The sequence below is a fragment of the Nyctereutes procyonoides genome, unplaced genomic scaffold, assembly GCF_905146905.1.
Source record: "Nyctereutes procyonoides isolate TBG_1078 unplaced genomic scaffold, NYPRO_anot_genome, whole genome shotgun sequence".
Taxonomy (NCBI): domain Eukaryota; kingdom Metazoa; phylum Chordata; class Mammalia; order Carnivora; family Canidae; genus Nyctereutes; species Nyctereutes procyonoides.
The window spans coordinates 24,333,074-24,345,288 of NW_026575051.1; the positions used below are offsets into that span (position 1 = coordinate 24,333,074).

Genomic DNA, 12,215 nt, shown 5'->3' on the forward strand with positions numbered 1-12,215 from the left:
ATTAATAAGTTTGTATGTCTGTCTCTTCTTTCAGACTACATACTCTGTAGTATGGGGGGACAGAGACCAAGGTTTATTAGTCCTTTTTTGCTCAACTTAGAGATACTCAGTAAATGTTGTTTGAATATTATCCAATGTAAGCTATAAACATTTGCATATGAACACAGAAAGAAGCCTAGAATTTAGGATCCAAATGTCTGTCATTCAAGTAAACAAAATAATTGTTTAGTATTCCAGACCTATTTTAGCAAAAAATACTATGATACCTGGTTATGCCTCTTGAGGTGTTCTGGTTAAAGCTCATATTTAAAAAAGAAAAAAATCCCCCTAGATGCATTCTGTTCTCAGTAGAAATTAATGGCTTAATTCAGTGGTTTTACTTTAGCTACTTTAGAATCGCCTGGGAACTTTTAATCTTTTTTTTTTTTTTTTTTTTTTTTTTTTTTTTTTTTTTTTTTATTTATGATAGTCACAGAGAGAGAGAGAGAGGCAGAGACACAGGCAGAGGGAGAAGCAGGCTCCATGCACCGGGAGCCTGACGTGGGATTCGATCCCGGGTCTCCAGGATCGCGCCCTGGGCCAAAGGCAGGCGCCAAACCGCTGCGCCACCCAGGGATCCCTAGCCTGGGAACTTTTAAAGTATATACCTGTGCCTCATCTCCAGGGATGATTCTAGGCTATCTGTAGTTTTGGGAAAAGATTCGTGGGTAATTTTGATAGGAAAATGGAGTAGAACTATAAGGCTTTATCATTTCCAAGATATCTTCTAAAAATAGTTTATCTCGGGATCCCTGGGTGGCGCAGCGGTTTGGCGCCTGCCTTTGGCCCAGGGCGCGATCCTGGAGACTCGGGATCGAATCCCACGTCGGGCTCCCGGTGCATGGAGCCTGCTTCTCCCTCTGCCTGTGTCTCTGCCTCTCTCTCTCTCTGTGACTATCATAAATAAATAAAAATCAAAAAAAAAATAGTTTATCTCATGCAAATCTAACATCTTTAAGTCCTGTCTAGACTCTTTAGATCTGATGCCGTACCTCCAGATTGACAGAATATTTGAATTCACTGTAAAATGTATTCATGGGCATATGTTTATGTATTTGTCTGAGCAGGTCAATGGTAACAATGACTCATTTTAACTGTCTCTTTATGATTCTTGGCAAAACTTGGTATTTTATATATCTTCAGGTCACACCTGATTCATTGGTAGCTGATAAGCTTGAGCCTGGAGTTAAGGGCTTTAGTTATATTTGTTTTATGTGATTGTTTTATTTTTTTGCTTGCTCCCTTGCAACAACACTATAGAACTGAAGTTTAGGATCTATTGCTAGAACAGCTGCTTTAACATTGGGCTGTATTTGGTATGGTGCTATTCCATAAGTTAGCTTTGGAGAGTGCTGAGATGTTTGAATAGGGTATAGCTGGGAATACGGAGGTGAGTCATTTTTCTCTTTAATTATAAAAAATGAGGTTCTACTTCTAAATAGCATTAAGGGACTTGTTCAATCTATTCCAAAGTATCTAGCTATTGTAATTCATCCCTTTCATTAGAAGTAGTTTAAGTACTTTATTTATATTTACTCTACTGAAATTCATCTTTTATAGACCTTTATAGTTAGGCTAGTTTGCATACATTTAAATACTTAGTAACTTAAAAACAATACTTTAAGGAAAATACTTAAATTTCTCTATTTTGCCTTTCCATGGGTAAATCTTATTTTCTCTGAATTGATTATTTTCTCTAATTTTATTTTTATCCAGAACTTTTACTGGCTAAATAAAGATCTTAATGGGCAACATCTAGAATGTGGATGGACAGTAATTAAAAATTGTCATAATTCTGACTACATTAAAAAAATAAAGATAAGAAGGTGTATTGTCTTTAATGCGTCTTTAAGATTAAAATATGATTAATGCTATACTATGCTGTTCATTGTTTGTTGGCAGTACATATTTATAAGCATTTTGGCAGTTTTTAATGGAGCCTCCCCCTCGCCCCAAGGACTAAAACAGCAGAAAAGCAGTTGAAACCTTAAATTATTATATAAGCCATTTGGAGATCTTAAAACTAGATGATGTTAAAAAGAATAATAGTCTATCCTATTTAAATCCTTAGGGGCTTTGTAGAAACTACCATAAAGATAATACCCAGTTTTCTGTTCTTTGAGACATTCAAGGCATTGAAACAGTCTAAAGAAATAATAATAAAAGGGAGTCAATAATCTAACCATCTGTGTATAACCATCTGACATACAGTCAGAATCCTGCTTGCAGTTTTATATTTCATGGTTTGTGTAATGTAACTCTAGATTTTCCATCCTACAGCATGCATGGGATAAATTTTGTTCCAGGGGTATTAGTCTACAAGAGTCGTAAGATGAATACTTAAAGAAAGGATGAAAAATGAGCCAGGATAAAGGGAGATTAATTCAGAGAGACTAGTGAAAGGGCTGCCTGGCTGGCTCATTCCATAGAGCATGTGACTCTGGATCTTAGGGTCATACAGCCCTATAATGGGTGTAGGGTTTACTTTTTTAAAAAAGAGGAAAAAGGGGATCCCTGGGTGGCGCAGCGGTTTAGCGCCTGCCTTTGGCCCAGGGCGCGATCCTGGCAACCCGGGATCGAGTCCCACGTCAGGCTCCCGATGCATGGAGCCTGCTTCTCCCTCTGCCTGTGTCTCTGCCTCTCTCTCTCTCTCTCTCTCTCTCTGTGACTATCATAAATAAATTTAAAAAAATTAAAAAAAAAAGAGAGAGGAAAAAGAAGTAGTGACGGGCAAACTTTGAAAGGAGAAAAGAAAGGGATAAAATAAAGGAGAAAGATAGTAAGTAAATCTCTGCTTTGTGTTCTGTAAATTTATTACTGAGACCTGCATGACTTAATATCCAGATTGGAACTAACTGATCAGTGGCTGGTTTCCTAAGAAAGTACCACTCTTATTCTTCTTGCATCCCTGAATTCTCCACTCCTCCCCACTCTCCTAGTTACATTTTTAACATAATTTTCAGAGAACTCAGATCCTTTATAATATAGGTAAACCTTCTAATGTGTTTAAGATAGTTAATAGAGGAAAAAAGAATTAGAAGATCTTTTCCAGTTTATATAAATGAAAAGGTAAGTAGTGGCTTTATAGAGCAACTGATTTTCTAATCAGTGTTTGATCTTTGACATTTCTTGGCTATTGAACTTAAAGAAACAGATTTTTTTTTCCCCTCAAGAGAATGTTACTTAAAGATGTTAACAGCTTCCAGGACACCTGGCTGGCTTGGTCAGTAGAGCATGCAACTCTTGATCTCAGGGTTTTAGTAACCTCTACATTGGGTATAGAGGTTACTAAAAAAAAGAAAAATTAAATGAATAAATTTAATCTCCATCACATACTAAAAAAAGAAAGGAAGGAAGGCTCCTGGCCGGCTCAGTCAGTAGAGCAATGTGACCCTTGATCTTGGGGTTGTGAGTTTGAGCCCCATGTTGGGTGTAGAGATTACTTTAAAAATAACATCATTTATGGGATCCCTGGGTGGCGCAGCGGTTTGGCACCTGCCTTTGGGCCAGGGCGCGATCCTGGAGACCCGGGATCGAATCTCACGTCGGGCTCCCGGTGCATGGAGCCTGCTTCTCCCTCTGCCTGTGTCTCTGCCTCTCTCTCTCTCTCTCTCTCTCTGTGTGTGACTATCATAAATAAATAAAAATTAAAAAAATAACATCATTTAGATTATCATTTAATATTTAATTATTTTTTTTAATTTTTATTTATTTATGATAGTCACAGAGAGAGAGAGAGAGAGAGAGAGAGAGAGGCAGAGACACAGGCAGAGGGAGAAGCAGGCTCCATGCACCGGGAGCCCGACGTGAGATTCGATCCCGGGTCTCCAGGATCGCGCCCTGGCTCAAAGGCAGGTGCCAAACCGCTGCGCCACCCAGGGATCCCTAATTATTATTTATATAGGCACCTTGGGTGACTCAGGAGGTTAACCATCTGACTTGATTTCAGCTCAGGTCCTGATCATGGTGTGAGATCAAGCCCCACATCAGGCTCCACTCTGGACATGGAGTCGGCTTAAGATTCTCTCCGCCCCCCTTCCTTCCCCCGCTCCCCAACCGGCTCACTTGAGCTCTCTCCCTCTCTCTCAAAAAAAAAAAAAAAAAGAAAAAGAAAAAGAAAAAATGTTAACAACTTTACTTGTCCGAGGAGTCACCTATGTAGCTCAGTGGGTGAGCGTCTTCCTTTAGCTCAGGTCATGATCCTGGGATTGAATCCCACATTGGGGATTGAATCCCTGCAGGGAGCCTACTTCTCTCCCTCTGCCTATGTCTGCCTCTGTCTCTCTCTGTCTCTCATGAATAAATAAATAAAATTCTTAAAATAAAAAAAGCTTTATTTGTCTCAGGTAGCTATTTTTAGGTGATCATATTTTTTTAAAGAAAGCCAATAAACATTTAATTACAATTAGCATCACCCAGATGCTGTATCATAATTTATATTGTTTTGTCATAATTTTGATTACCAATTCAAAGGACAAGTATCTGAAGTAGGAACTTAAGAATTTGTATTCCAATGATACAGGACTCAAAGCAGGAACAATTAATTCTGGAACAAGAAGTTCATTCCGAAGAGGAGGCCAAATGCGGGTGTCTGGAAAACCAATTTTATGTCCCATAATGCACTGTAACAAGGAATTTGATAATGGGCACCTTCTCTTAGGACATTTGAAAAGGTGAGTATGATACTCAATAGTGGATGCTGAAAAGCAGATGAGTTTTACAAAGTGATTTCATTAAATGAAAGCATGATACATCTGTGTCATTGTAATCATAACTTTATATTGCAAACTCGAATTGTTTTGTGCTCTTACGATAGTTGCTTTAAGTTTACATTTCTTAGGTTTCCTAGAAGGCCTAAAGTCAGGTATTTTTTCTAGTGATACTCTTTCAAGGCATGTAGCCTTTAAGTATGTATTCTTAATACATCTCATAAAATTCGGAACAGAATTTTTACACTTATAAGTAGTTGAATCATTTTTAGAGAAATCCAGCCCATAAATAACAAATTTCAAAAGACACAGAGCACTTAGAGATATTTGGTCTAGACTAAAGAAAGCTAATATGGTATTACAAAGCAAATGTTAAAGGCAAATCAAATGTAGCAAAATTCATAATATTCTATTTATGAATCCTACCTTATTTACTGAATTTTTTAATAGTAGAGCTTGAGAAAGTAAATATCAAGGGAAGGCAATATTAAAGGCATTAAACATTCTTACCTTCATATTCTCTCCTTCTAATAGTTTAAAGATATGAATTGAGAGTTTAGGGGCTCTCAGCCATTATCATTTCCAGATGCGTCACCCTACTTACGAATTAACCTACCTGTAAAGGCTCCTAGAACGAGCTTCAGCATTCTACAAATAACTGGGTACCATACTGTATCTAAAGTACTTTTAAATCTCCAACTTTAAAATGGCACAAACTTAAAATGATTAAACTGAACATTAAAGGGATTAAAAGCCATTTTTAGGAAACAAGTGTATGCCAGAAATCTTGACATGAGATTATTATTAAATTGGTTCATTTACAACTATTTGTGAATTTTCTCGTAAATAAGGCAAAAAGGAAAAGATGATGACTCTATAATCTTCAAACTGGAATTTCATCAGTTTGGCAAGACATACTTAAATCCATTTTAATGGATCTTGGGTACTTTTACAAAATCTTGAGCTAACTATTGGTCACTGTTTGAAGGGATTGCATGGCATTTCGGAGCCATTTGATATTTCTTTTAAGTTGAAGAACATATTTCAGTAAAAAAAAGTAAAAATTTCTTAATGTGTATGTGTGTTTGTGTGTTAACAAATAAACAAGTGCTTAACAAATGAAACAGTACAGTGTGGATCCTAAAATGCGGACTTCTCTAACATTACCTCTCTTGCTGAGTAGGTTTGATCACTCTCCATGTGATCCAACAATTACACTACATGGACCATTCACCAATTCCTTTGCTTGTGTAGTGTGTTACAAAAATTTTGTTACTCAACAGCAATATAGGGATCACCTTTTTGCTAAGGTAAGAGCATGTCCTAAGTTAAGAATAGGTATTTTTTCCTAGAGAACCATGGAATTCGGTATAGGTGTTTTCTTGCTGCTCTGAATTACCTATAATCACCAGTGATACACATAAGGATCAAAACTATGGTTATTTATGGAGAATAAAATGATTTGGAACATTAAATTTCTGTGGGTTGATAAACTTAATTACTGAAAGCAGGCAGTCCCAGAGATTATCATAGAAACCCTTTCTTTGATGGAGTTGCTCTGCCAAGTTAACCTTGTTCAGATGCTTATAATGAGAACTAGAACCTTGGTCTTAAGTCCACTGCATTTCACTGCCTTTTGAAATCTTGGAACCATGTAGTAAATAATTCCTTTATAATGCTAGTATTAAGAAATCTAAAAGGCTGTTTTATGTAACTCTCATTAAGCATTAAATCTCAAGGGATACAAGTTGATTCATGGCATATGCAAATCTGTGTAATATATAGTTATGTATTACCATATTTGAAATTATATATCTTTAATGATTTATTCACATTACAGAATGTTAGTTGTGTAATATGTTCACTGGGAAAATTTTTTTTGAGCTTTTATTTTATTATTTTTTAAGACACATTTATTCAGCATCATGATCAGACTATTAACATTTAGCAATCAACAGCATGGGTGCAAAAAAAAAAAATCTACATTAAAACCCTTTGTTGGAATGCTTTACACTTTCCACAGAACAGAAACTAAAATAACCTGTTATACAATTAATCACAAATACAGTCCTCGAGTTTTTTGCCCATACATGTGAGTATTGTCTAAAACAGGTCTTCTTTGTAGCAGCTAGGCCCTGCCACCACTGTGCTTGGCTGAGTTCACAAATCTGTTGTAACCTGTAGCTTCCCTGTCACTTCTCTGGCTCTCCTCTCCTGCTAAGCTTTATTTCCTGGCAGTAATTAAAACCTTCTGCCACTGCCATAGCTGCTGCTGCTGCTGGAACCGCCATAGCCACCTCGGTTTTGTGGTCTGGCAAAGTATTGGCCTCCACCACCATAGGGGCCAGAGCTTCTGCCTCCAAAATTTCCTCCTTTCATGGATTCAAAATTTGGGAATTGATTGTTGTAATTGCCAAAATTGCTATAGCTTCCGCCACCTCCAAAGTTGCTTCCATCATTACCAAACCCATTATAGCCATCCCCACTGCCACCATATCCACCACCACCTTGACCACTGAAGTTCCCTCCACGACCAAAGTTGTCATTCCCACCAAAACCACCTCCATGACCACCACCAAATTTTCCAGAACCACTTCGGCCTCTTTGGCTGGACGAAGCACTAGCCATCTCTTGCTTCGATAGGGCTTTCCTTACTTCACGGTTGTGGCCATTCACAATGTGGTATTTTTGAATGATAATCTTGTCTACAGAGTCATGGTCATCAAATGTCACAAAAGCAAAACCTCTCTTTTTGCCACTGCCTCAGTCAGTCATGATCTCAATCACTTCAATTTTCCCATACTATTCAAAATACTCTCTTAGATGATCATCTTCAGTGTCTTCTTCAATGCCACCAACAAAAATCTTTTTCACAGTTAAGTGGGCACCAGGTCTTTGAGAATTTTCTCAGGAGACAGTCCTCTTCGGTTTCACAACTCTTCCATCCACCTTGTGTGGCCTTGCGTTCATGGCTGCGTCCACCTCCTCCACGGCGTACGTGACAAACCCAAAGCCTCTGGAGCGCTTGGTGTTGGGGTCTCTCATTACCACACAGTCCGTAAGCGTCCCCCATTGCTCAGAATGGCTCCTCAGACTTTCATCAGTTCTTTCAAAGCTCAAACCTCTGATGAAGAGCTTCTGCAGCTGCTCAGGCTCTTTAGGAGACTCTGACTTAGACGTGACAGTGGTGAGAGGGGAGACTTTAACGATGCTAACTCAGCAGTGTCTGGGGCAGAAAGCTAAGTTTTTATTTTCATCACTTGATGCTCATGATGACAAATGTCCTCTTCAATCCCCATCACCTATTTTACCCATCCCCCCATTCGCTTCCCTTCTAGTAGCCATCAATTTGTTCTCTGTAGGTAAGAGCCTGTTTCTTGGTTTCTCTCTTTTTCCCTTTGCTCATTTGTTTTATTTCTTAAATTCCACATACGAGTGAAATTATATGGTATTTGTCTTTTCTCTGACTTTGCTTAGCATTACACACTCTAGCTCTAGCCATGTCGTTGCAAATGGCAAGATTTCATCCTTTTTGATGGCTGAATAATATTCCGTGTGTGTGTGTATACTGCATCTTCTTTATCCATTCACTAATTGATGGATACTTGCACTATTATAAATCATGCTGCTATAAATATGTAGGTGTAGTATCCCTTTGAATTAGTGTTTTTGTATTTTTTGGATAAATACCCAGCAGTGCAGTTACTAGGTCATAGGGTAGTTCTGTTTTTAGCTTTTTGAGGAACCTTCGTGCTGTTTTCCACAGTGGCTGCACTTACAGTTTGCATTTCCACCAAGAATGCACACGGGTTCATTTTTCTCCACATCCTTTCCAATGCTTGTTTCTTTTGTTGATTTTAGCCATTGTGACAGGTATAAGGTGGTATCTCATAGTAGTTTTGATTTGCATTTCCCTGATGACGAGTGAGGTTGAGCATCATTTCATGTATCTCTTGGCCATCTGGATATCTTCTTTGGAGAAATGTCTGTTCATGTTTTCTGCCCATTTTTTAATTGGACCATGTGTTTTGGCTTTTGAGTTGTTTAAATTATTTGTGTATTTTGGATACTAACCCTTTATCAGATACGTCATTTGCAAATGCTTTCTCCCATTTAGTAGGTTGCCTTTTTTAATTCTGTTGATTGTTCCCTTCACTGTGCAGAAACTTTCTATTTTGATGAAATCCCACTAGTTTATTTCTGCTTTTATTTCCTTGCCTCAGGAGACACATCTAGAAAATGTTGCTATGGCCAGTGTCAGAGAGATTACTGTCTGTGCTGTCTTCAAGGGTTTTTATGGTTTCAGGTCTTACATTTAGGTCTTCAATCCATTTTAAATTTTATATATGGTGAAAGAAAGTGGTCGTTTCATTCTTTTGCATGTAACTGACCAGTTTTCCCAATACCATTTGTTGAAGAAACTGTCTTTCCCACTGGATTTTCATTTCTCCTTTTTCTTTCTTTTTTTAAAAGATTTTATTTATTTATTCATGAGAGACACACAGAGAGAGAGAGAGAGATTGAGAGATTGAGAGAGAGAGAGAGGCAGAGACACAGGCAGAGGGAGAAGCAGGCTCCATGCAGGGAGCCTGACGTGGGACTCGATCCTGGGTCTCCAGGATCAGGCCCTTGGCTGAAAGTGGTGCTAAACCACTGAGCCACCCAGGCTGCCCTCATTTCTCCTTTTTCGAAGACCATATAATTGTGGGTTTATTTCTGGATTTTCTGCTGTGATCCATTGATCTATGTGTCAGGTTTTATGCTAGTACCGTGCTGTTTTGATTACTATACTTTTGTAATATAACTTGAAGTCTGGAATTGTGATACCTCTAGTTTAGCTTTTCTTTTTCAAGATTGCTTTGATCAGAGTTATTTGTGGTTCCATGTAAATTTTAGGATTTTTTTTTTTTGTTCTGTGAAAAATGCTATTGTTATTTTGATAGAGATTGCATTAAATTTGTAGATTGCTTTGGGTAGTAGACATTTTAACAATATTTGTCCTTCCAGTCCATGATCATGAAATGCCTTTCCATATCTTTACACCATATTGAATTTCTTTCATCAGTGTCCTATAGTTTTCAGAGTACAGGTTTTTTAACTCTTGGTTAAGTTTCATTTCTAGATATTTTATTGTTTTTGATGTGACTGATTTAATATTTGCAAAACAGTGTGATATGTCATGTCACTAAGAGAAAGTATAAAAAAACATCATTTCAGTAGATACAGAAAAAGCATTTGATAGTACAGCATCCATTCATGATAAAAATCCTCAATGATAGAGGTTCTAGAGTAGCATAACCTCAATATAATAAAGGTCATGTATGAGAAACCCACAGCTAACATTCTCATTGGTGAAAACCGGGGATCTTTTCCTCTAAGGTCAGGAACAAGACAAGATTGTCTATTCTTAGCACTTTTATTTTATATAAGATAAAGTGTCTGAGTTGTATAATTAAGAAAAACAGTGTATTATAAACGTGAATACTTAAATATTTGTTGAATCAGTGCATACATTTTAGATCAATGAACAACATTCTATATGAATATATTATATAGTTCATTTAATTTTGTTCGATGTATTGCTTCAATTTTTCTATTAAAAACAATACCACTTTAAATATCTTGGTAGCTAAAACCCTATAATAAATCACAGCTGTGATTACAACTATATGCAAAGTGCTGTGAGTCCTAGCAAACCATCAAACCTGGGAATGATCTTGGGGACTCCCAACACAAGTGGTAATCTTGATATTGCCAAGAGGTTACTGTTATAGGACCGTAATATGATGAAAATAATGCTTATACCTTTAGAACTAGAAGGACTCTTAATTTTAGAACCCAAATCCTTCCCTTCTTTAGAGACACCAAAGAGATTAAGTGTATTAGAATGGTACCAATGTTCAGGGTGGATTCTTAGGTATAGAAAGGAGATGAGTTTAGGTGACCTTTGTAGTAATTTAACTTTGAGATGAATAAAGGCTTTGCCTAAGTAATGGCATTTAGAATAAAGACCTTAAAGTGAAGCCAAAAGAAATGACAGGGCTTTCTATTGTTGTGACAAGGGTTTGAGGAGAGAAAAGAAAAATGATACAAGAGGACTGCATTATGTAATTTTTTTGGTGTTTTCAGAGGGTCACTAATATTGTACCTTTTTAAAAATTAGAGTCCTTTCAGGGCACGTTTTCCTATTCCAGGCTGTCTATGTTAACATATTTATCTTTTTTCTTTAGTAAATCTGAATAGATATTTTAACTTAAAATTAGTAACTCTCATTTATGTTTTTCCAAATTTCATTGACTTTCTTTTTTTCTGGGAATCACTCATGTCATGCTGTTTTACCTTGCCTCCAGGAAGTAAATTTATGATGTTCAGCCTTTTGGGTAGCATTATGGTAAAATAGAACAAATGCTTTGGTGTCACACAGACCTGGGTTCTACTGTCGTTTTTATTAGCTGTATGTACTCAGAAGTTACTGAACATCTGTGATCCTTATTCTTTGTATCTAAAATGAATTGTTACACTTACATGCAAGATTGATGAGAGAAGGCATACTACTGTATAAAGCACCTAGGGCCTAACTTAGATAGCTCTCATTAAATTCTCTTTATTACTTATTCTTTCGAGAGTCCTTCACAAGAACTCTAAAGGAAACTGGTATGCATTAGACTGTAATTGCCTATCTTAAATCAGCCAGAAGAGGTCACTGAAGATTGTATACCTATGAATTCTATTTTGTAAGGATGGCATTCTTCAAAGAAAGAGGGTGAAATGACCACAACTTTATTTTTGCCTTGCTTCCCACTTCTTTCCCTTTCATCTCCAATTTCTTCTGTCTGAGCCAGTGCTGCTTAAACTCTACACACCAATCACTTGGGAATCTTACTAAATTGTAGGTTCTTATAGTAAATCTAAGACTGGACCTTAGATTCAAGATTCCTAACAAGTTTGTAGTTGAAGGTCACACTTTGAAGGTTACAAGTGTGAATTACTAGTTGGTTTTGACAGTAAAACTATTCAATAAATTTATCACTAGATAGCTTCCTGCTTTTCTCCTTTTCTGGTGGTGGTGGAGGTAGGGGAAGACATATTGTAAACTCTAATGGGCCTCGATGTCACTTTTGAGTCAATAGGTACAACCCCTTTTTCTCATTTTGTTCCTAGAGCCATTCTGTCATTAAGAGTGATTTTTCCTTCTTGTTAGCCCATCCTCCCTAGCCCTAGGCAATCAGTAAACTGCTTTCTGTCTATAGTTTTGCCTTTCCTGGACATTTCATATAAGTGGAATCTTATAATACGTGGCCTTTTGTGATAAGATTCTCTAGTTTACCATAATGTTGTCAAGGTTCATCCATGTTGCAGCATATATCAGTACTTCATTCTTTTTTTGTTCCATTGTATGGAATATGCCATTTTTTGTTTATCAATTCATCAGTTGGTGGATACTTGGGTTATTTTACTTTGGGGCTA

At 37.1% G+C, this 12,215-nt stretch overlaps 1 protein-coding gene and 1 pseudogene across 3 annotated transcripts in view; one reads left to right on the forward strand and one right to left on the reverse strand.

Moving 5' to 3' along the window:
• ZNF451 (zinc finger protein 451) overlaps positions 1-12,215 on the forward strand; it is an 89,701-nt gene that overhangs the window by 41,866 nt on the left and 35,620 nt on the right. For all 3 annotated transcript variants that reach the window (XM_055330246.1, XM_055330248.1, XM_055330249.1), the window contains 2 exons: positions 4,562-4,712; positions 5,932-6,058. In XM_055330246.1, coding sequence (XP_055186221.1) covers positions 4,562-4,712; positions 5,932-6,058 — 278 coding nt within the window. The remainder of the gene's footprint in view (positions 1-4,561; positions 4,713-5,931; positions 6,059-12,215) is intronic.
• LOC129512717 (heterogeneous nuclear ribonucleoprotein A1-like) lies at positions 6,119-8,496 on the reverse strand (annotated as a pseudogene).